The sequence below is a fragment of the Harmonia axyridis genome, chromosome 4, assembly GCF_914767665.1.
Source record: "Harmonia axyridis chromosome 4, icHarAxyr1.1, whole genome shotgun sequence".
NCBI lineage: Eukaryota > Metazoa > Arthropoda > Insecta > Coleoptera > Coccinellidae > Harmonia > Harmonia axyridis.
Genome location: NC_059504.1, coordinates 46,748,568 through 46,774,702, shown reverse-complemented (window position 1 = coordinate 46,774,702; position 26,135 = coordinate 46,748,568). Strand labels below are relative to the sequence as shown.

The window sequence follows — 26,135 nt, the reverse complement described above, 5'->3', positions numbered from 1 at the left end:
TTCGGCATGTTCTTTCACTAAAAGCGGCCTCACCATAGGTATTTGAGAGCATGCGATAAGCCTCAGCCGCAGATTTTTTCATATTAAAGCAGAACATTTAAACCTCCCGCAAATGAGGAGAATTTGGCTCGTAAGCTGACATGTTTAATCGAGAATAACTTTATGATGCAAACATAAATCAACTAATATTTCGATGGCGTTCTGTATACAAATACATAAGCTTATCGTATGATATTTACAATCTATTTATTTCGACTACCCCTCACCGCTACAGCCATCTATTGCAAAACGGCGGGAGCAAAGTTGTACACCTAATATTTGTTGTAGGTTTTATTTCAAGAATATTTTGAAAAGATATCAGTACATTGAACATATCATCAATTCTTTCGCGAAAAACGAAAGGTTGCCAACATAGTAAATCCTAAAAAACGTAGAACTGAATTGAAGAAATGGGTAAGTGAAAGAGGAAGGGAATATTTTAATTCAATTATCAACCCATAATGAAAGATCGTTATATATTTTTAAAATATTATTCTGAAATTACCACTATCGAATGAAAACCTTCCCTACACTTAATCATTAGTTCGACTATTTTGTAGATGAGAGACCAGAGACCCCTTTTTGTCTTGATGCGTTTCGTCATTGGAACCATTAATTATGTAAGATCCTAAGTGAAGCTTTACTCCTGTCACATTAGAATTATTATTAAGTTTGTATGTTTTATATTGGCTATGGTTAATTTTATAAGTTGTATTACAAATCACGTACAGGCTCACGCCTTTGTGATTAATGTTTATCGAGAATAAACTATATTATTATAATTATTCTCTTTTTTTCATTGGCAAATTAAAATATTGTCTTTGAACAATGGAAGTTATTGTTTGAAGAAATTATGTGAAAACCCAGTGAAAATCGGTAGTTGTAAGCGAAAAAATCTATGATTTCCTTATGAGCTGAGAAGGCAAGTGGTGGCATTCCCTCTTAAGGGTGGTACCTTTTCAAGTTGATGCACTCTATATCGTGAGGAAATGATAGAATGATCTCTTCGACGAAAGATCGCTAAAATGCGCTGAAAACTACACTTCTAGTCCACATTATAAGGCATAATCTAAAATATCCCCGTACGCCCCTTTATCCCCCCCAATCGACATCACCATCGAAACCGTTCGAATTTTCCCTTTTCCAGGGGCTTCCGCCCCAACAATGGCGGTCTAATTTCCAATCGAGAACCCATATCAGTCGGCATAGCCACCCAACGGAAGTAGGACGCGTTTCTGGGCGTCTATAAATCAAATCAATTATGGCGCACAATGGAGATAGTGAGCTAAAAACTGTCGAAAATGCGGCATTGTTGAAAGGGACACGTCGAATGTGCGACGCTGTCGACGGCACGAATTTCTGTTTCGAAATCGAAAAAATACAGCCCGATGTTTTCTGCGATGCGTTGTCGATGACGTATTGTGTTGAAAAATCGTTTTGTGTCGGCCATAAATCCGTTGACTGATAATGTTGAATTGCATTTTTGAATTTTTCTGACAATTTGATCCGTAGAATAAAGCTACAGTATCTGTTTTCTTGGAATTATTAGTTATTATTTTATTATTTATTATTTTTGTTACAAAAAGAGTAGAGGTACAAATACCTATAAACTCAAACTTAAAAAAAAATAACATTCGGAAACTAAATATAACTCAAAACAAAAATTATGGTTGATTCTTTTCGATATCCTTCTCGAATTTTATTAGTTTTGGTTATCAACTTGAAATTATTTAGAATATAATTTGATATAATACTCCTTTTTTCTTTTTTCGATTCGAAAATAGTGTTTATCTACTCCTATTGAAATATATGTAGGGTTTTTATATCGTTGTCTAGGGGTTTATATGAAGAAGGCCGCCGGTACTTAACTATTGTTTATTCACACTATGTACAATTCAATGTCAATTGAATGTACAGCCACTGAACTTTCGTCTATCGAACTATTGAAGTTATTTTATTTCGTATAATTCTTAATCGTTTAATTGTCTGATTATTCGAGTTGATCCGTCTATATCTAACGTCTAATTATCTAACTAGATGCGTCTAATATATTTTACGTCGAATCATATGCGTCTATCACGTCGAATTCTAACCGTCTATTCTCTAACGTCGAATACCACCCTCATTCGTATGTATCGTACTCCAGTCTCCGTCTCAAGTCTCAAGTACCTCTTCCCCTTACGTCTCCCTATATCGATAAAAAACTGCCTGGTCCACCGTTTTAGGATCGATCGCGTAGTTTTCGTATAGTCAAGTCAGTAGCGTATCATTCAGTCAGGTGTTAAGAATTCGGATCCCACATATATATTCATTATTCAATTACTTTTCAGCAAATAATAGTATCTATTAGCAACGTGAGTTATAATAACTCACCATAATAAATTGGCATGAAACCTCTTGTAGGAAAACCTTTTATAACGTTCGAAAGGAAGAGAAAGGATCGACTAATGTTTTGTTTCCATGAGTATTTTCGGTTTTACTGGAAAAAAATTGTATATTTCAAAGAATTACTTCATTTTGTTGTGAAAATTTGACACATACAAATTCTATTTTCAATCTGTTACAAATCCAGCGCTTCATCTTAACATAAACTGCTCTGCTAGGCGTACTCTTGAAGACTCGAAAGTTCTACAGTATATTCAAAGTATATGATCAATTAGAGCGTTAAAATTCCTAAACTACGTCTGTGTTTTTTTCCATAATTTGTAATCAGCCAATTATGTCTCCAATTTTATATCCAAGTTTAAATCTTGGGAATAATAGTTCAATATTGGCCTTAATGAGATGCTTAATTCCAGCAGATGAAATATGCTTTTATTATCCTCGAATTTTTCCGCTTCAAGAAAGCCGACAGAGAAGAATAGTTTCGAATTTAATCAGAGCTCTGGAAGCCACTGAATTTATCAACTTCTTGGATAAGTCTCCCAGTGAGACAATAGACTCATTCGTTCATTCTGCTCTGGAAGTGGGTTATTGAATTTTTTAAAACCTCAAAAGGACTATCTGAGTAATAATCCTAAAATATTTTTCTTAGGTTCCACCGTTACTATTTTTCATTGTCGTGAAAATTATATCATGATTGAATTTCCTGATTTAGTTGGGTAAAATACAGTTTCATTTGTTTTGGAGAATGAGGATCAAATCAAATTGTTTTAGTGGCAGGACATAATAAATCAATTCCAGTGTAATTTGAATACGGTAGTGAATATCCTCTATTTCGAATATTTCATTTTCGTTTTGATTCATCGTTTCGGTAATTCTATACTGGTACAGATATCTGTTGATAAAAATAAAAACATATTTCTGTCTTCCACTTTAAAATAAGCAGTTTACGAAGGATAATTTCCGTTGCTAAATGGCGAATGCGCCAGTACTGTGTGTACAGGGTGGGCAAATAAGCGAGGTAAGCGGTTATATCTCAGGATCCACTCATCGTAGAGACTTGCGGTAAAAAATTTTATACTAAAGTGTACAAGAAAACACATTGGAAATTGTTTTGAAGTTCATACCTCTACCGCTAGGGGGCGTAATAGCTATCGTTGAGTAGAAAAATGAATTTTACTCGAAAATGTTTCATATCAAGTTGAAGAAAAATATCATCACTGTAATCCTTGGAAAATTCTTTATGTTTTTGAATTGCCTTTTTCGATTTTACGACATCAAATAAGGGTAGGTGAAAGGGGGGAATCTGACTGATTGAAATGCCTTTAACTTCAGTTTGGCTCAAAATTTTTGAGCAAATCAGATCTCATCTGAAAGATAATATCTTGTTGATTGAGGACAAAATATACTCATGATAAATTTGTTTTTGCTGATTTCGATAGCTGAGTCAGAAGTTCATGTTTTGTTCATTTTACTGCGAAATTTCAAATTTAATGATAAGATTTCCTTAACAGAAACAAAAATTCCATCAAATTTGGATGAAAAACCTGCAGGTCGCAAAGCGATAATTTCAAGCGTTCTGAAGTTATGGCCGAAGGAAGATATTCTTCAACTGATGCACTGCGAAAAACCAAATTGTGTCTTTATTTCTGGTAGAAACAGAAATCCCATCAAATTTGTATGAAAAAAGCAAAGGGTCGCAAAGTGATAGCTTCAGGCGTTCTGGAGTTATGGCCGAAAAAAGAAATTCTTCAACTGATGCACTGAAAAACTATATTGTGTCTTCTTTCGGCCATAACTCCAGAACGCCTGAAGCTATCGCTTTGCGACCTTCACGTTTTTTCATACGAATTTGATGGGATTTCTGTTTTTGTCAGAACCTAAAGACACAATTTGGTTTTTCGCAGTGCATTAGTTGAAGAATATCTTTTTTTGGCCATAACTTCAGAACGCCTGAAACTATTTTTCATTTCCACACTTTCATTCACTTCTGAAGCATCTTCTCATTGTTAGAAGGTGAATTTCTCTCTTTTATTTATGACCGCAAGAACATAAATTTCTATTCCATTTCTGTCCCAACATACCAACATCGATTCGAAATGTTAAACCAGCCCGTCAACCGTTGAACCTGCATCCGCAAAAAGAACATCGAAGCAAGCGAGGTCGTCTACGATGCCGAATTATGATTACATGCAACCTAAGAAGGCCACGTCCGGGCCATTAATCTGGAGACGCGTGACCCCGTCAGACTTGTTAACTTCCATACGGCTCCTGCGATCTTCGAGGAACCCGCTAAGCTCCTTGCGACGACTATTTGTCGTCATCCCGAATTACATATTCAGAACTCGACTTTCCCGGATTTTTTATGAATTCGAGAACGGGCTCTAACGGCTCGGAAAATTGGAGTGTGGGGACTCTCATGTTTCGCAAGTTGGCGATGGAGCGAGGAGGGACAGTTGATTGTGCGGCTGTTTCAGGTCATTGCTCACAGAGTAGAAGATAATCTCGAAAATTCGACTCGAAATAAACAGTTTTTCTCCGATTGATAGCAAACACATATCAATCAGCAAAGTATTACTTTTCCAGCCTAGGCAGCAAAATGATTTTTTTCAATGGGAATAAAACATTCGACATTATCTGACAATCGATATTTTTTGCTACCTATCTTATTTCTGGAGGATTATGTAAAAGGTGTTTTTTTTAGAGCTATAGAACTTTAAATTGCAATAAAACAACGATGGATTATTCGATTGACATGAATTTTATTTATTCTCAAGATAATCTTGTGGCATTACATCTTAAATATGATTTCTGGCATATGTCCGCCACGGTTGGCTCGGATGTAGTCCAATCTGGACGTCCACTTTTCGATTACTTTTTTCAACATTTGTGGCCGTATATCGACAATAACACGGCGAATGTTGTCTTCCAAATGGTCAAGGGTTTGTGGCTTATCCGCATAGACCCAATGACTTTACATAACTCCACTGAAAGTAGTCTAGCGGTGTTAAATCACAAGATCTTGGAGGCCAATTCACAGGTCCAAAACGTGAAATTAGGCGGTCACCAAACGTGTCTTTCAATACATCGATTGTGGCACGAGCTGTGCGACATGTTGCGCCGTCTTGTTGGAACCACAGCTCCTGGACATCATGGTTGTTCAATTCAGGAATGAAAAAAATTAGTAATCATGGCTCTATATCTATACCCATCCCCATTGACTGTAACGTTTTGGCCATCATCGTTTTGAAGGAGTACGGACCAATGATTCCACCAGCCCATAAAGCCCACCAAACAGTCAGTTTTTCTGGATGTAACGACATACACTTGAGGATTAGCTTCACTCCAAATGCGGCAATTTTGTTTGTTAACGTAGCCATTCAACCAGAAGTGCGCTTCATCGCTAAACAAAATAAAATGGACGTAGTGCGCGAGACGTATTCCGCACAGAACCATTATTTTCGAAATGAAATTGCACTATTTGCAAGCGTTGTTCAGGCGTGAGTCTAATTATGATGAATTGCCAAACCAAACTGGGAATAAATCACTTGTCAGCTGTTAAATCGGTCGCCTTGAACAGTGATGCCAACTTAAAGTTATATATTTCGAAAAAAAAACACCCGTTAGATAATAGTTATTTATAATACAAGTGCAGAAGGCATTGATATTCTTGCACGAGTTCAAAATTCAAAAACGAGCCACGAAGTGGCGAGTTTTTGAATGAACGAGTGGTAGAATGATCCTTCTGTACGAGTATTATACATTATTTTCTCTAATTCTGTGGTTATTCCGTTCATTCTTCCACATCTTGTAGAACAAAATCGTGCGAGAATATATCAGAAACGCGCAGTTTTCATGGTTATATTTTATTATTCTATGTTGGCACTCCGAACTTTCCGCCACGGCTTCATCTGTCAATTCATCAATTTGCCTTAAAGAAATCAGTTCTGCCAACCAACATTTTTCAATGCAAAAAGCACTAAATTATATTTATGGAAATATTTCATTAATTTCAATGAAAATGCAATGAATTAGAGAAAATAATGTATAATACTTGTACAGAAGGCTCATCATAAATAACTATTCTTTAATTCATTGCATTCTTATTGAAATTAATAAAATATTTCCATAAATATCATTAAGTGATTTTTGCATTGAAAAATGTTGGTTGGCAGAACTGATTTCTTTAAGGCAAATTGATGAATTGACAGATAAAGCCGTGGCGGAAAGTTCGGAGTACCAACATATAATAATAAAATATAACCATGAAAACTGTGCGTTTCTGATATATTCTCGCACGATTTTGTTCTACAAGATGTGGAAGAATGAACGGAATAACCACAGAATTAGATAAACTAAATTATAAATCTCAAAAACTGAGGAGTTGAGCTAGTAGAAGATTCCCTCTCCTTTCCTTCATGCACAAAATGAAAACCTCAGCATTGGCAATCTCGGACCTCCACTGGCCAGCCCACAGACGCACACACATTCGGAGCGTCACGTACCACTGCAGCGATTTAAATTCAGCATCAGCAGTCCCATCCTGGCACATAGACCGGCTTAAGGGAGTCTCCGTTAACAAGCATAACCCAAATTCCCGGATTTGCGGATCTGGTTACCGAATGCACGACACAGAACCCAGAGCGCATCGCGTAATAAACTCGGCCGCGCGATTGTGGCCGACCGCGTCGACAAAAAGTCCTATTGGGAGAGCGGCTATGGTATCCGGATCCTTCGGGATACGACTCCTGTCGGGATTCAATAATGCCGGGATATGAATATGGGGCAAATGTGAAAGGCTGCGAGTCCTGGGAAATTGGAATCCGGAGCTTTCCGGGTCGACGAACCCCGCGTATTCTGAGATTGAAGCCGAGATTGAAACCCGTCAGTGCGGAAGATGCAACTGATGAGGCTAGAATTTGGGTTTATTATACCCCTATTTATTGTTTTTTTTATCATTTTATAACAAGACTACCCTTATATGATTACGATAACCCAAAAGTGAGCGGAAACAAGATTTTTTTCAGCCTGGCCATGCTGAAGGGAAGAATGGAGTTCATTTGTTTGATATCCTCTCCTTTTATTGCGAAATGGCGAATGCGCTGGTCCCCATTCATACCTCTTCTTTTCGTTTTATTGCTATGTGGGATCCAAATTCTTAACACCCAACTGAATGATACGCTACTGACTTTACGAGACGAAAACTACGCGACCATGCAGTTCTTATCGATATAGGGAGACGTAAGGGGAAGAGGTACTTGAGACTTGAGACTGGAGTACGATACAATATAGGAACGAGGGTGGGATTCGACGTTAGAGAATAGACGGACATAGTAAGAATTCGACGTTAGAGATTAGACGGAAAAGGCTAAAGAATTCGACGTGATAGACGCAAATATATTAGACCCATCTAGTTAGATAATTCGACGTTAGATATAGACGGATCTACTCGAATAATCAGATAATAGACGAAAGTTCAGTGGCTGTACATTCAATTGACGTTGAATTGTACATAGTGTAAATAAACAATAGTTAAGTACCGGCGGCCTTTTATATAAACCCCTAGACAACGATATAAAAACCCTACAGCTATAACTGAAAAAACCATCTCGATTTTCAAGGAACTCTAGAACAATAGTGTTTCAGTTACTCATGAATAGATAATATGTAATACTGAGATTACATCATCACATGCTCTGTTGTTTGAAGTTGATAATTGTTTGTATTGCTCTATCTCAAAAGAATATTATATAAAGGGTTAGAACTATTTAGAGGGGAACTATCGAAAGCCGATAGAAGTATTTCTAACAGTTTTTGATATTCTTGTAGGATGGCTCAAATTGTGAAAAAGTAGCCCCATTAAGGGATGAGTATTTTGGTGTAAACACTTCCAAAATATCTCCAATGGTTCCCGAGATATATCAAAAAAATTTAAAATCGAGATTTTCTTTTTTTTCTGTAAAACTCTATTGTTTTTTTTTAATAACTTCACGAAATTTTGTTTGTACAATTACAATTCAGAAACGTAAAGTCTATTTCGAAAAACCCTAAATGTAGGAAAAGAGGGGAGAAGCAGAGTAGGTTTTCTTTACACACCCCCACAACTAACTTGGATGCCTTATTTGCCGCTACCACTTGGTCTTTCAAAACCTGCGTAGTGGCACCGAAAGTTGGAACCGACAACACGTTTACCACCGGAGCATACTTGATTAATTGCTGATATGAGCAGTCTGGATCTCCTGGAAGAGAGAGGCTTTTCGAAGATGCAGAATTGGAGGCATTACTTGATCAATACTAGTATCAAACGCAACAAGAATTAGCAGGATCATTGGAAGTGACGCAACAAGCCATTTAAAAACGCCTGAAAGTCATGGGAATGATTCAGAATCAAGGAAATTGAGTGCCGTACGAGTTGAAGCCGAGAGATGCTGAACAGCGTTTGTTTGCTTGTGAACAGCTGCTTGCAAGGCAAATACGGATCGGATTTTTGCATCGCATTGTAACTGGAGACGGAAAATGATTTCATTACGAAAATCCCAAGCTCAGAAAATCATAGGGATGTCCCGGCCATGCTTCCACGGCAAAACCGAATATTCACAGTTGCAAGGTCATACTCCGTATTTGATGGGACTTCCTCAGCGTAATGTATTATGAGTTGTTAAAACCGACTGAAATAACCACAGGCGATCATTATCGAACGCAATTAATTCGCTTCAGCCGAGCATTGAAAGAAGAATTGCCGCAATACAACGAGAGTCATGATAAAGTGATTTTACAGTATGACAATGCTAGACCCCAGGTTGCGGAAGTGGTTAAGACATACTTGGAAACGTTGAAATGAAAAGTTCTACCCCACCCGCTGTATTCTTCAGACGTTGCTTTTTCGGAATATCACTTGTTTCGATCAATGCCACACGGCTTGGCTGACCAGCAAAAAATGAAAAAGATGACCAGTTTTTTCAACGCGAGATTCGTACGCTGCCCGAAATATGAGAGGAAGTAGTGGTTAGCGATGGACGATACTTGGAATCATAAATTTATAACCAAATTTTTACAATAAAGCCTCGAATTTCGGAGAAAAACGGCGGAAGCAAAGTTGTCCGCCTATGTATGTTATCGAACCAGATGTTTTTGTTCTACAAAAAAATCTCCACGTGAACCTTCATGTAACACAACATCATAACGTAGATCATATAAGAAATTTATTGGCCCTGTCGCCTTGGACAAGGTCGAAAATAGCTATCTTCCGTTGCTTCAAAACAAGCAGACAACCACCCCTGTTTATACACTATCGAAAATTGGGGTGAATTGATTTATTCGGCAGTGGAAAAATGGGATGAAACTTTAATGTGATATGGCCGGAGGGTACTGAGATATGAATTATTTATAGGTGGCATCTTTCTGTAGGAAATTTGTTTTTCCAGTCGGTTAGCCTTTGTTGATGTTTTGTTTTCGCAGTATATACGGAGGGGTAATGTGACGTTACGAAGAAGAAAGAAGATCGGACAAAAAAGGAGTTTTCCTTGGAAAATTTCTATATAAATCAAGCGAATATCTAAGAGGACATCTTCAAAGCACTTCAAGATAAAACGGATATCACATGATCCTTAGTTCAATTTTCTACTTAATAATTCCGATGAAGTTCTAACTGAATTTTATGAATAAGATAGAAAAATATGTTATTGAATAAAATCTAAGAGGAAATACAGTGACAATACTGTGAACACTTGTTGATTTCAATATTAACAAGAAAAATAAACCAAATTTCAATTCCTTGCATTTGAAAATCACTTTATTTGCAAAATGGCGAATGCGTGAATGTAAAGGGTGTTTTTTTTAGAGCTATAGAACTTTAAATTGCAATAAAACAACGATGGATTATTCGATTGACATGAATTTTTTTATCCGCAAAATAATCTTGTGGCATTACATTTTAAATATGATTTCTGGCAAATGACCGCCACTGCTGGCTCGGATGTAGTCCAATCTGGACGTCCAATTTTCGATGACTTTTTCCAACATGTGTGGCCGTATAATAATAATAATAATAATAATAATAATGTGTTTTTATTATGTGAATATTACATTTCAGTAACATTAAACACAACAAACGTATACCGGCAATAACACGGCGAATGTTGTAATAATAGATAGTCATATGAGATGGGACGTTCACACTGAGAACGTTACAAAAACCTTAAGAAGTATGCTGTTTAAATTCAAATGTTTGAGTAAATTACTTGACATTCACCAGTTGAGAATCATTTACTTTGCTCTGGTGGAATCTCGTATTCAATATGCCATATTGAGCTGGGGAGGGGTTGCTGCTGCTCACTTAAGAAAGTTAGAAACGATACAGAAACGAATTCTGAAAATTATGTATGGAAAAGAACCAACCTTCCCTAGCAATTTACTTTTTTCACTAGCAAAAATATGCGATGTAAGACAAACATTTCTTTATAACATACTTACACATATACACAAAAACAAATATTTATTGAATAATATTGATCATGAACATTTCACTAGGCAAAAAAAAGAACATCACGTAAAAACATCTCTGAGTAGTACAAAAATCGGACAACGAAATATATCTTACCTCATTCCAAAAATTTTCAATTTTCTGCCCTCTGAACAAAAAATAAATATTATAAATATAAACTCTTGTTACATGTTGAAAAAAAAATTAAAAAACTACGTGCTTAACTTGAATAGAGATCTAGTTCGATCTCTGATCGACTAACAGACTTTTTTCGATGTTTATGTTGTTGTTCTATCGTATGGATCAATATATAAAATGTCAACTCGATTATGTAAATCCACAAATTATTTAAAAATTTTGTTTGTTGTTAGATTTTTTTTCTCGTAGTTGTATCTAAAATAGGTTAAATGTCAAGTATTGTAGATATCATATACATAATATATAAGAAATACTGTAAATTTAACTGTGCAAAACCCACGCGCAACTTTAGTTTTAGTGGGATTTCAATGTTTATTTACATCTCAACTGTTCTTTTGTTATCTATGTAAAACATTTTTTTGGTGAATAAACTTATTATTATTATTATTATTGAATGGTCAAGGGTTTGTGGCTTATCCGCATAGACCAATGACTTTACATAGCCCCACAGAAAGTAGTCTAACGATGTTAAATCACAAGATCTTGGAGGCCAATTCACAGGTCCAAAACGTGAAATTAGGCAGTCACCAAACGTGTCTTTCAATAAATCGATTGTGGCACGAGCTGTGTGACATGTTGCGCCGTCTTGTTGGAACAACAGCTCCTGGACATCATGGTTGTTCAATTCAGGAATGAAAAAATTAGTAATCATGCCTCTATACCGATCACCATTGACTGTAACGTTCTGGTCATCATCGTTTTTGAAGAAGTACGGACCAATGATGCCATCAGCCCATAAAGCGCACCAAACAGTCAGTTTTTCTGGATGTAACGGTGTTTCGACATACAATTGAGGAGTAGCTTCACTCCAAATGCGGCAGTTTTGTTTGTTGACGTAGCAATTCAACCAGAAGTGCGCTTCATCGCTAATGGACGTAGTGCGCGATACCTATTCCGCACAGAACCATTATTTTCGAAATAAAATTGCACTATTTGCAAGCGTTATTCAGGCGTGAGTCTATTCATGATGAATTTCCAAACCAAACTGAGAATAAATCACTCGACAGCTGTTAAATCGGTTGCCATCTTGAACAGTAATGCCAACTTAAAGTTATATACCTCGAAAAAAAACACCCTATATATTACTAAGGCAATTTGTAACCTTTTTCGAATAATTGAAATAATAACGTGTGCGGTATCCTTTCCTTAAAAAATCAAAAAACCCATTTGAAAAAATTCTTAAATCAGTTACTTCAGAGAACCAGCTCCAGCCCAACAACTTTTAATCTCGATTCCTTCATTTCCTTTACGATAACAGTTAAACCTTCCGTGAATACCCCTAACCGTCACGAAATGGTTCGTAATTTAATGAACCAAATCCTGCAGGGAGCTCACTAGATCAAAGCTGCGGCTTCTGCCGGTTGTCTCCTGCACAAATGGCACAGAAATCCCAGCAGGGTCTTCTGTGTGAAAAAGCAGAAGTAAATGCGTACTAATCGCCAAAGCAAACGTTTCTGACTGAGGATTTTGGGGTTTCGTACTTGTTTAATCGATAGGAAAGGCTCTCTGAACTCGCACGGCGTATTATACCGTGTTTCAGGAGAAAAACCACTCGGGTAAAATCATTTCAAGGTTATCCTGATAAAAGGGAAAAAGCTTTAGGTGATGAAAAGATTATAGAGACAGTGGGAAATAGAAAAGTTGATTAATGGAATGAAGGGATTATTCCATTTATTTTCGACAAATTTCAATGCTCATAGGCAGATGAGAAGTAGTAAATAACGGGTGTTTTTTTTCGAGGTATATAACTTTGAGTTGGCATTACTGTTCGAGATGGCGACCGATTTAACAGTTGTCAAGTGATTTATTCTCAGTTTGGTTTGGCAATTCATCATGAATAGACTCACGCCTGAACAACGCTTGCAAATAGTGCAATTTCATTTCGAAAATAATTGTATTGTGCGGAATACGTATCGCGCACTAAGTCCATTAGCGATGAAGCGCACTTCTGGTTGAATGGATACGTCAACAAACAAAACTGCCGCATTTGGAGTGAAGCTAATCCTCAAGTGTATGTTGAAACACCGTTACATCCAGAAAAACTGACTGTTTGGTGCGCTTTATGGGCTGGTGGAATCATTGGTCCGTACTTCTTCAAAAACGATGATGACCAGAACGTTACAGTCAATGGTGATCGGTATAGAGCCATGATTACTAACTTTTCCATTCCTGAATTGAACAACCATGATGTCCAGGAGCTGTGGTTCCAACAAGACGGCGCAATATGTCACACAGCTCGTGCCACAATCGATTTATTGAAAGACACGTTTGGTGACCGCCTTATTTCACGTTTTGGACCTGTGAATTGGCCTCCAAGATCTTGTGATTCAACACCGCTAGACTATTTTCTGTGGGGCTATGTAAAGTCATTGGTCTATGCGGATAAACCACAAACCCTTGACCATTTGGAAGACAACATTCGCCGTGTTATTGCCGATATTCGGCCACAAATGTTGGAAAAAATCATCGAAAATTGGACGTCCAGATTGGACTACATCCGAGACAGCCGTGGCGGTCATATGCCAGAAATCATATTTAAAATGTCATGCCACAAGATTATCTTGCGGATAAATAAAATTCATGTCAATCGAATAATCCATCGTTTTTTTATTGCAATTTGAAGTTCTATAGCTCTAAAAAAAACACCCTATAGAAAGGGATGGTCGGAACTCGGAATGAAAGCTTTTCTCGAAATTCTTATCATTAACTGTGAATTCTGGTGAAAATTTTCTGAATCAGATGGGGTATTCCGAAAAATGTAGGAATTAATTCACCCTCGTGTAAAATTTTTCCCCTCGATTCACGTCCCAATAAAGAGATGTAATTCACCCCATCCACCCAAAAAACCTCAGTTCACCTCTTTGCCAAAAAGCACCGACAAGTTCTTTATCGACGAAACACAAAACATCGAAAGAAGAAGGTCCCTCTTCCAGACAATGGCATCCTGACAAATGGCCAGAGTTTGGCGTCAAAGCAAAAGTCTGCGAAAAAATTGAAGTGAATGTTCTCTAGTGGGTACAAGTATCCTTTGTTTTCGTTCAACAATACGCACTCTTCACCTTTTGTCCCGATTCCTGCTGAACCTGCTAATTCTTTTCTGCGCGCCTTTTGTTACGAAACCGGGGGGTTTTGTCGAAAACTGAGAGATATTGGTGGATTTGGGAGGGCTAAATGGGACGGAGGGTTACCTGGAAATGTCTTTTTTCGGCAGGAATATTTAAATTTCCCACTCGAAGAGAAAATTAGTGTCGACGAGAAGAACTCATCTTAGAGCTCCAATATACACTGCGCAGAAATATTAACGCACATTATGGAAATCTCAAATTTATTCTACAACTGAAGGTGTTCTCAATGATAATTATTTTTATCAGAATTATGCATGCATATGTTATCCACTTTCAACGTTTTTCTTCAATACAGATGTTTTTTCCCAGCAGGAATAAAAAAAGATGAGATTATCAGATTTTGAATGTATTGGCTCCATTCTGAAGTCAGTTGTTCTCGATCAATTCTAGTGATCAATAGTTTTTCTTTCGTTTGATTTTCTACAATCGATCGCTATGCAACGCGAAATACGCAATTTGACCCAAGAGGAATGTGCCCAAGCGGTAGTTTTGCGAGAAGAAGAGTGGACATACACAAGAATTGCAGAAAGGTTTGGAGTTTCCCATACAAGTGTGTCCAGAATGTTGCAGCGATTTAGGGAGACAGATATAAATGTCCGAAGACCAGGACAGGGTAGACCACGGGTAACAACTGCCATTCAAGAACGTTACTTGAGAGTTTCTTCGTTGAGACAACGGTTTGCAACCGCTCGCCTCCTTCAAAATCAGCTTGAGCAAATTCATGGGGTGCAAATTAGCACTCAGACAATAAGAAATCGCCTCAGAGAATATGATTTAAGGCCACGTGTCGCGGCAAGAGGCCCAGCTCTTACCCCAGCCCATCGAAGGGCGCGTTTGGATTTTGCGAGAGAGCATATCCATTGGAAGAGGCTGATTGGGAAAGAGTTCTCTTCACAGATGAGTCTAGATTCTGCCTCTACCATTGTGATCGACGTTCCCTTGTATACAGACGTCCACATGAAAGATATGCTCAGTGCAATTTCCTGAATACTACTGGTTTCGGGGGAGGATCGATTATGGTATGGGGTGGAATATCTTTGACTGCTCGCACAGACCTAGTGGTCGTTGGTTATGGAGCTATGAATGCTGATTCTTGAAGAGCATGTAGTGCCATTTGCCCCTTACATTGGTGAAAATTTCATGCCAGATCCCATCGTGCGCGCATCGTTCAGGAGTTTCAGGAGAGGTTGAAGTCTCTCGAATGGAATGGCCAGCAAGAAGTTCAGATCTCAATCCGATTGAGCAGGTTTGGGACAACCTCAATAGAAGGCTGAGAAAATCATAAAATCATCCAGCTACTCTTAATGACTTAGGAATCCAACTCAGAGAAATCTGGGAAGGATTCGGTCAGAACATTTCAAGATCACTCATTTTGAGTATGAACCGTCGTTGCCGAGCTGTAATTAACGCAAGGGGTGGAAATACCAAGTATTAAATCACTTATCAGCATTCCAGTATTTTGAAAATTGTTTATTTCTCTTCTTTCACATAATATTCGGTGAAATCCTGAATTTTTCTTCCATTGAATGTGTCTTGTTTCTTTCAACATAGAGTTCACTTTCATTAAAATTGAGATTTTCAGAATGTGCGTTAATTTTTTTGCGCAGTGTATTATCCACGAAAGTTGGGGATTCGTTGGTAATGAAAACCTTTAATAGTATATTACATAACGAGAGTTGTAAGAAGCATATTACGCATGACTAGAAAAAGTTAGTTAAAATTAATAAAAGAAATTTTTTTTTTACAGATTCCATGCAATCCTTATGTAAGAACCATTTTCTACAACAGCTGTACAGAAAAATTGACGGAGCAGTTCTTTGGTCTCAGAACGAACGCAACCTAGATTGCTTCATCACTTTTCAGACACATTCTATTCTGCAACGATTCATGCTTCGTTTCGATTTTCTTCAGTTGGACTGCAACGATCATCTCTACATATACGATGGCGCTCATGCTGTAGGGACTTATAAGGTAAGACAACTTGATTGAACAATTCTGGTGAAAAATATCGGAGGTCAACCCGTTTAGTGAAATTCAATATTATTTCATCTTTATCTTTTGTCTATTGCATTCATATAGTTAATTTTTGTTTAAACATTTTTTTTGAACCTATTCTCGTTTAATCACGTCAGTTTTTCATTAATATAAGTGAAATTAATATTCTTTCAATATTTTCATAATTATTATCAACCAACAATTATGTTTTTCTCTTAAGATCATCGTTTTAAAGCGGAATAACCTCCACGTGGCTTTCCGCAAATCAGTCGAACATTGAGACCCATTCATTTTCCTTCTGGCATTCCTGCGATGACCTAAGTTTGTACGGATTACTAGAAAGAGTCTGGTTCAATTAACCTCATCTTTTTCTTATGGATCAGATGATAAATGTGGCGTAATAACTGATGAGATGCGTAATAACCCTTGGCAACTAATTGTTTCATTCGCATATAAATTTATGGAGGAATTAATTCATTCAATTATAATCGTCAGTAGAATTTAGGAATATCACAATAGTGAAAGGAAGTACTTAGGGATTCATCAAACCAAGTAGCTTGACATTTTAACGGACTACTTAATTTGGAAATCAAAATCGTTAAAAATTACAAACTTAAGCTCGACATGACTTGATTTTAGATAGTTATTGCTTGATTTGATATCAAGCTACTTGATATTACTTGAGCTTGATATGCACGCGCCGCACGGTATATATTTCTGCAACCTCTCGCGCGCTTAGACTGAATAAGCAGATTCCTCGAGCGCCGAGAGAATGAAGCATTCGCCATTGTAACTTTATTAGTAGTTTTTTCACATTTCTAGTAATTAATAATAATAATAATAATAGTATCTATTAACAAACAGCGCGAGTTATAATAACTCACAACTATAACTTACTTTAATAAATCGGAAAATATGGATCTGTGCTTCTATACTTCTCTGCTTCTATTCGATTGGCCGAAAGGGAACATTCGATTATTGTTATTGAGGGGAGGAATGTCCGAGGGAATGTCACTCTTGACGTTTTCAATTTAAGTTGATATTTAATTATTGTGAATGTTTTGCTGAAAACAATTAATTCAGATAGTGAAGATGAAATATTATATAGGTATACATTTCCAAAAGACAAACAGTTAATCTTACCATATAGAATTAATTGCCCGAAAAAATATAAAGGAGTTTGAAAAAATTTTCAAGATTTGTGTAGTAGTAAGATCATTAAGTCATCGATTACAGGGAATATTTTTTGGTATATTTTAATGCATTTTTATAGGCAACTATTAAAGTTTTTCAATAAAGTTCTATATCTGTACTCAATACTGGATTCGAGCTAGCCGAAGCTAATATGTTTATTTCCCGTTCCTTCTGTCTATATTCTAACTCTGTATTTTTTTCTTAGTATTTATTGATATAGTCGTAGATAAAGTATAGTATTTAACTTGCGGTAATGGTCATAACTCACGCAGATGAAGTTTGCAGCACGAGCCGCAGGCGAGTGCTGTAATTCATCAAGTGAGTACCGCTGTGTAGTTACGGTAACGAAGCTTTTTCGGTCACACTTTTATAGAAAAAAGTGTTATTCTGACCAAAAGAAAGCCCTTGAAATCTAGACACTGAATTTTGAATCACCCCGTTCGTTCTGCGATTCTGTCTAGAACGCCGATAAATAGAATCGTATACAGTGGTGCACAGAATGCCAATACGCTTCCCGACCACATCGATCAAGCCAGAATTGCGGGTGGAGTATATATATATGCGGGTACGCCATCATTCAAATTTCTCTCTCGGCTTTTCAATTCGCCTTTATAAACATGCCCGCGTATCTGGTTCGGTTCGCGGCCGGGATAAATCACATAACAAAATCCTGTCATGAAGCTGCGATGTGTTCATCTCGTATCGGAAATGCCCCGCAATAGGCGGCCGTTTTCGATTTTTAGGCGTTTTTTTTTCGGTTTTCGATACGAGAGAGCGCGGTGTGGCGATAATTGAAAAAAAAAAGATTTAATAACCGGTCGCGTTGGTTTTAGGGGATTGGGTGTGATGGAATGGATGCTGGGCATGTATCTGGATGGATTTTATTTGTTGGCCGATCCCAATCTGTTGCGGTGTTGTTTATTCTCATTGGTTTATAAAGAATTTGTATCATGTAACGTATTTACTCCTTTGTCAACATAAGATGAGATCTTTCATATTTATATTTACTGTTAAACTGGTCCTTCAATGAATTTCTAAACTATAATATTCCATTCAACTTATCAGGGCCACTGCCAGGACCAGCAAACTGGACATTTTGTAGGGGCGCAAAGTCAGTTGATAAAACAAGACGTACTTTTTGACACAAAAATGTTTTCTTAGTAGTAACATAATGAAATTTTCAAGAGACAATTTTTTTGAAATCAAATAGGCGCTTTGCAAGCAGGACGGCTGAAAATGTAAATAGTGTTTATGGTACTCTACAGCCAATTTTTGTTTCGTCGATTCCGTTCCGGTAAATTCGATGTGGAATATGTACCACGCACTGAAAGACCAATTGTCGAAAATATCGATAAAATCTTAGACAAAGTCCAGTCCGACAGTCTTATTATTATTATTATTATTATTGTTTCAATAAGAGTAGAGGTCTTGTCGAAAATATCGATAAAATCTTAGACAAAGTCCAGTCCGACAGTCTAATTATTATTATTGTTTCAATAAGAGTAGAGGTCTTGTAAGAACTGTTTAGATTGCCCAAGAGCTAAATATTGCACAAAACACCATTTGGGATCATATGCATAAGCCTAATCTCAAGAAATCTCAAGCTCTCCTCACCCGAATTTCCATCTGCAAATCATTGCTGAAACGCAACAAAATCGACCCATTTTTGAAGCGCTTGGTGACAAGTGATGAAAATTGGATAACTTACGACAACGTCAAGCGAAAACGGTCGTGATCGAAATGCGGTGAGACGGCGGAAATGGAGGAAAAGCTCAGATTAACGTCCAGGAAGGTTTTTCTGCCTCTTTGATGGGATTGGCAGGGAATTATCCACTATGAGCTGCTGCCACAACTTTTAACTCGGAAGTGTGATGTCAACAATTGGACCGTCTGAAGGAAACAATCGCCCAGAAGAGGCCAGCTTTGGCAAATAGGGGAATTGTATTTCATCAGGACAGCGCCATGCCACACAAATTGATAATGACTCGTTAGAAGCTTCGGGAGCTTGGTTGGGAGGTTCTTATGCATCCACTAACCTTATAGTCTGCACCTGGCACCTAGTAATTATCATCTGTTCAAGTTTGCTTGTGAAAAATTCGCTTCAACAGAGGTTTGTGAAAATACTGACTCAATTTTTGGCCTATTTGGGACGAGGGCGAATATAAGAGAGGCATAATGATATTACCTTCAAAATGGCAACGAAACGGCACATATTTGACCTAAATCGGATTATTCTAACTTTGGTAATTGAAACGTTGTTATGAACCTTGTATATGGATTGTGGATAGCACGTTGAGAAGAATGGTTTCCATTATTAGAAGCATGATGTTTGTGCATCACTGCATCACAACAACTAATACTAGTCTATCATTGGTTGAAATTCAAACTTCTTTATTCTCTTTTTCATGGTTAAATGATGGGAGCTCAACCTTTCTCTCTTTAATGCCGGAGTCAAACCTCTGCCTTATATGATTTCCAAAAGGCACATCTATGTATTATCATTAGTGTGGATTCACTACTGTCATCTGGACCGAAAATTTTCTATGACAAGTGGATAAAGAAAGAATATAATAGCAGTTCATGGAATTTGAAAGGCCTGTTCGAAATTTTCATTTGGGAATGTCTTAAATGCTGATTTTATGTATAATACGAAGTATTTCATCACCTAATTATCTAGTGGTCATCGAAAACTTCCGATTCAGAATTTAGGAGGTTTTGATGAAAATAGATACACTCGAGCAAAATGAACGATTCATTATGAGCCTTAACTCTTTTGCCAAATTCAATTCTTGATCATTTTGATACAAAACACGCATTTTTCATTTTAATTTCAACACGACAATGAGCTTTCTTATATTTCCAAAAATAATACTCAATTTTTGTTATTTTTATTGGCGGATAAGTATGTGTTTATACCAAATCAATAAATTATCTGTATCGGCTTTAATAACCATTATTGTGAATTTATTCCACAGAAACAGTGAATTTATTTCACAGAACAGAAAAATTAGTTGTCAAGGATTACAACTCATCCCTTCGTTTATTTCGCCATATTTTTCATCTAATCTACAAGAAGATGAGGTTAGGTTAGGACAGGTTAGGATAATGACATGACTTTGAGGTTGAAATGTGCGTCAAACGCTAATTAAAAGATCCCCTGGCTAAAGGTTTGGAAGCTTCGTCTTTTAAGTATATTAGCGAGTCCACAGATAATTCGAAATATTTTATATTCGATATGAACAGAATTTTAGATGAATAAAGAAACAAATGTAAATTAATTTTTTTATTAAATGTGAGATGTTATGTGCGATTTGATCAAACCATCTGCCAGTATGGAATTGATCAATAAATTGCTTCTTCTCTCATTTCAGTTCGACTTGTCCTGTAAGAACACGAAACAAAACCTGGGCGCCATGTTTACCAGGACGAACTACGTCACCCTCAAATACGTCACAGATGCTTGGGGCACAGAATCGAACGGATTCAAACTTGTCATTACTGCCGTTAAGGATCCGAGTGAGTATATCCACATTTTTTTCTATTGATCGTAGTTTTAATTTATGCCGAATTACCCGAGAATTGGCCTGAGCCTTTTGAGATCTCATGGTAATGAGAATCTCTCCAAATTAATCAGGGGTCTCTCGAAGTTGCTTCTGCTCTCGCCAACTGGATATCCGTTAAGCTTAGCTAGGTGGTGAGAGAACTTGTTGGGAAGATCGGGAATTATAGGGGTACTACAAGAAGTAGGTCGACTTAAATTGAAATTGTAAGAGGAACTTATACCCAATTTACACGTGTCAAGTAGCTAAAGCTAGTTACTGAATCAAGTGAAGAAATTTAGTTACCTCCATCGTGTGAACCGCTTGATTTAGTACTTGAGCAAGTGGTGCTTTCAGTAGACCGTTTAATCAATTGAATACAAACAATGTCTATTAACTTGAACAAGTCGCGTCCCTACTTATGTTCAACTCCAAAATTGAACACGTGTAAACAAGTCAATTTAGGAAAGTAATTTAGTATGAATTGTGCAGAGGGTGTGTTTTTATTCGTTGGTACTGTGTCAAGTTTTCAGATGTCTCATTGCAATGAAGAAACCACATTGAAATTTGTGCAAAAATATAGAGAAAAACCTTGTTTGTAAGATAATAGGTCAGCCATTTATGAAAATAAACAAACTCGAGAATCAGCATATAAGGGAAATGAAGAGATTATCTGAATGGAAGGATTTGGGTTGCCTGAAATTAAAAATGAAATACAGGCGTTATTTCTATCAATTCGCCACATATATATGGTATACGTTTTATTATTAACGAACAAAACACAGAACTTGCATCCATTTTTGAAATTAATACTAAACCATAGTAATAAATTATGTGTAGACTCACCATCATTTGATTTAAGTTACTTGATTTGATAACTTGCTTTAGCTACTTGACACATGTAAATTCGGCTTTAAGAAAAGTGAGGTGTAGGTACAAAAAAAATAGTTGTGGGGTGTTGAATATGATTTTACTTGATGGTCCTAAATTGAAAGTATAAAGGAAAATGAGAGACTCCTTGAATGATTGAAAAAAGTCCAATAAACAAGGGCCTGCAATTGCTTTGTTTTCGAGATACAAGGTGTTTCTTGTCAATCTTTTTTTACAGATGATAATACCAGTTTATAGAATCTTTATTAATTTTCACTACAGATTGAGTGAAATCACTATATCAAGATTCATGTAAAATTTGATATTGAAATTTGGGATTTGTGCATAACCTACTGAACACAAACTCACACAGTATTGCCATTGAAACCATTTTAAATTGTATTTTTCCTACTGGAAAACCCCTTAGTTCAATAAAGTTTTGTTAACGAAAGACTAAAATTAAGAACTAGTTTTCCAATGTGCGAAAAGATAAATTATTCGTTCATGTTGGCGACTTCGCTCTATATAAATGTAGGCTTGGTTAATCGATCGTCTAGAGGTATGATTCGATTACCTGGCCTTTCGTCTTTTCTCCGTGGCTTTGTTGGATTTATAATAATGAAACTCTTTTGAATTATTCACATCTATTTACAAAGCCACAATCATACAGTACAAACTCGGTATTGGGAAGATCTTAATTACGTCTTAATTACAAGTTTCCCACTACGGTACTGAATTTCGTCTTTAACACGTTTAATTGATAACTCGAAACGTCTTCGTCGTACTTAAAGATTTCGGTCGTCTCGTCTTTAACTTGTTCGCGACTCGTCTTAATCTAGTCCGCGAACCGTCTTTACGTCTTACGTCTTAAGTTGACCGACCGAACTTGTCTCGTCTTCGACTTAAGTTAAACTGTACCGTCTGTACACGTCTTTGGTTTAATCTGAACTGTTTCCGTCTTCGGCTTAATCTTAACTGTGCTCTCTGTCGATTGGTACTACCCCGTCTCGGTTTGACCACACCCTTTGGGGAAGGTACCATCCCCCTAGTCCAATAAGATTTCCGCCGTACCGCCCCCAAAGATCTTCCGGTTCCTGGAATCGAACATTCTAGAAGAAATAGGGCATGAGAAAAAGCATGAAACACATGTGGCATAATCGTCTTGTTCCGAAACCTTTCCCAACCCCATAAATCCCTTAAGTTTGACCATCGACATATGACATTCTTCGACATCCCGAAGAATAGCACATCCTTTTTACATTATGTACAATTCGTTCCCTGTAAATCTATTGAAACTGTCATGCCCTCGACATTAAAAGAAACTAATAGGTTCCGGTTGACCATCGCCATTATTTACAGGGAAACAATAAACTGGATCCTACATTCGACCCCCCTAAAAATTAGAGTTCGACCCGAACTCGACATCGTCTTCATCTCTGTGAGGTATCCACGGTTTTATGAGTTTCGCATATGTGGATGTCCTCGTAGGGCCTTCATGAACCCCGACTTTCGTCACGTCGTACCTGTCTTTCGTCTTTGGTTGCGATACCTCATATGGGCCTAAAAACTTTCGTTTACGCTTCTAACCCGCGCCGAATTGCGTTTGCCTTATCGCTACCAGGTCTCCTACCGTGTGCGTCTCGACTTTCTTTCTCCGTCGATCATGTCTTCGTTTGCCATCCTTTTGTACCTTAGGTACCTGATCTGCGCATTTACTTTCTTTCTTCATTTCATTTTCAAACGCTTCAACCACTGACCGATTCTCTTTTTCACGCATTCTGACCCTTTCCCCCTTACTATTTCTTCTGGGAACATCGGTCGTAATCGTTACCTGGCTTATGCGTTCCTTCTTAATCTTCAATTCAACGTCTTTCTTTTTATTCGCTATGTAGGTCTGGGTCAATTTACCGTCTTTAATTTTACAAGGTTTACTATCGATGTGTTCTACATGAATTCTATCTTCGTCGTCGTCGATGGCGATATGCATCAACCAACTGTTCGCAACCGCTTGTTCCTTTGATCTCACGCTAATCCCTTCTTCTCCAATTAAAACAGTAGCCTGTTTCAGAATATTGGTACCAAGAATCGCTTGAAATCCCAATGATCCCTTAGGGATAACATGAAATTTGAGGTTGAACAATTGTCCATCTAGCTTCACGTCTAATTTCAAAGAACCCATCGTTTTCACTTTGAAATGACCCAAACCTCTAATGATGGTGACGTCGTTATCTAACGGTAAGTGACGCAGGTAAGAATTAAAAATATCTTCGCGAATAATGCTTATTTCGCTTCCGGTATCAAAGAGAGCCTCAACTGCAAACGCCCCAAAAACAAGTCTGATCGCATTTTTGGGAACTGATTCCACCACGGCCACTTCCGTGGTTTCAGCCTTTTCTCTGCAACTCGCGGCGATATGTCCATGTTTATTGCATCGGAAGCATTTTGTTCCTTTGCTCTTATCTGGACATTCCCTCGACTTATGCCCTCTTTTACCGCAACTATAGCAAGATTCGCTGCTTGCTTGCGCAACATTTTTTCCGTCTTTAATGCAATATTTCTCGTTCGTCTCCGTTCGCTTGACATTACCGTTTGATCTTACATCTTTCCTCTGAAAGTGAGAATCCCCCCTCTTGGTGATTTCCTCATAAATTTTGGCCTTCTGCTTGAAATCACCAAAATTTTTCGAGCCATATAATACTATTTTATTCGCGGAAATATCCGCAATACCGTCTATGATGTATTGTATTATCGCTTCCTCTTCGATATTGGCTCTACTACCAATCTCTCTCATAGCGAGAATGTACTCTTGTACACTCTCACTAGATTTCTTACTCCTGCTAGCCAGGAGTTTGTGAATTTGCGCCGAACTCACACGGACTTCAAATTCCTCGCATAGCCGCTCTTTTAAAGATGCCCACGTCTTTATCCCTTTCTGAGATTGAATGAACAATCTCGCTAAACCTGATAGCGATTTTTTCGCAAATATCAGTTTTTGAAGATCTGACCAACCCGTCATTGCAGCCATTTCTTCAAAATCTTCTATCCATCTCCCGACCGGATAATTATCGGCCCCCGTGAATTGTCGAATGGAATCTTCTACGTCCCTAAACGTCAAAGAGAATCTACTCCTACAATTACGGTTTTCCTCTTCGAGCTTCATTTTCGACACCGATACAGAAACAGAGCTAACTAAATCATCGTCATTTTCGTCGTCATCGTCTTCGTCGTCGTCTTTCTCTAAAAGGGGACCACACAAGAAATCGCACACCCTTTTGGCGATCTCTTCCGTAGAACCCTCGTATGGTAAATTCAAAATTTGGCATACCGCCTCTAAATCAGTCTCCGTCAATTTTTGTTCAACGTCTTTGATTTTGTCTTGATGTTCGCTATCGTCTTTGTCCCAATCAAATCCGTCAAAGTTTCGTATTGCCCTACGTCTTTTGTATTTGTCACCTTCGGTCCCGAAACAAGCTATGTGCAGCGCTCTTATAGCCGGAACTTTGGCTTTCGAAATACCGTCTTCAATACGTTTTATTTCGCCTAACGAGTACATTTTCAATTTAAGTATATACGCCGAAACGGAATGAAATTAAATTGAATCGTCTTACTTTACCCGTAGACAGAAATTCAGTAACCGCTCACAAATAAAAGCAACAGTCACACAAATTAAAATGGGCACACACAAAAATGAATGGAAATAAGAACAAAAAACAAAATCAACACACTAAATCTACAGAAAATAAATCGTCAGATTTGAGAATCGGATATCAAAATAATCGTCTTCAATCCTGATTAAAATATACCAGAGAAAAACAGATACAGGAAAAGATTCTCAAGTGAATAAAAGTCAAAAAACAGTGAATAATCAAATTAAGTCAAATGGAATTGCAGAACCAACAGCTTATGAATTTTTCCTAGCCTCGTCTTAAAAGAAAAATTTCTACCTTGTACAATTCCTCGTCTTGTTGAACGTAATCCTTTATTCACACTGTTACACAAAAATGACCTTTTATAACTTCACACACTTTTCCTTGATGGTCCCCGTCTTTCTTCGTCCTTCTCCTCGTCTCTTGGTTGATCTTCCTTCTCTTTGTTGAATATTCTCGTCTACGTCGAATATTCGAAAATTCCTCTCAGGTCCTGGACGATTTTCTCCTTAATGTAGGCTTTTCACTTTGATCCCGAACGATTTTCTCCTTGAAAATCCTCTTCAATCCCGGTTGAGCCCCCAAAATGTAGGCTTGTTTACTTCAATCCCGGTTGAGCCCCCAAAATGCAGGCTTGGTTAATCGATCGTCTAGAGGTATGATT

At 37.5% G+C, this 26,135-nt stretch overlaps 1 protein-coding gene across 1 annotated transcript in view; it reads left to right on the top strand.

Annotated features, from left to right (window-relative positions):
- Positions 1 to 26,135, top strand: part of LOC123679177 — a 71,908-nt gene that overhangs the window by 31,464 nt on the left and 14,309 nt on the right. The window contains exons 2-3 of the mRNA XM_045616608.1: positions 15,974 to 16,197; positions 20,787 to 20,931. Of these exons, the coding sequence (XP_045472564.1) occupies positions 15,974 to 16,197; positions 20,787 to 20,931 (369 nt within the window). The remainder of the gene's footprint in view (positions 1 to 15,973; positions 16,198 to 20,786; positions 20,932 to 26,135) is intronic.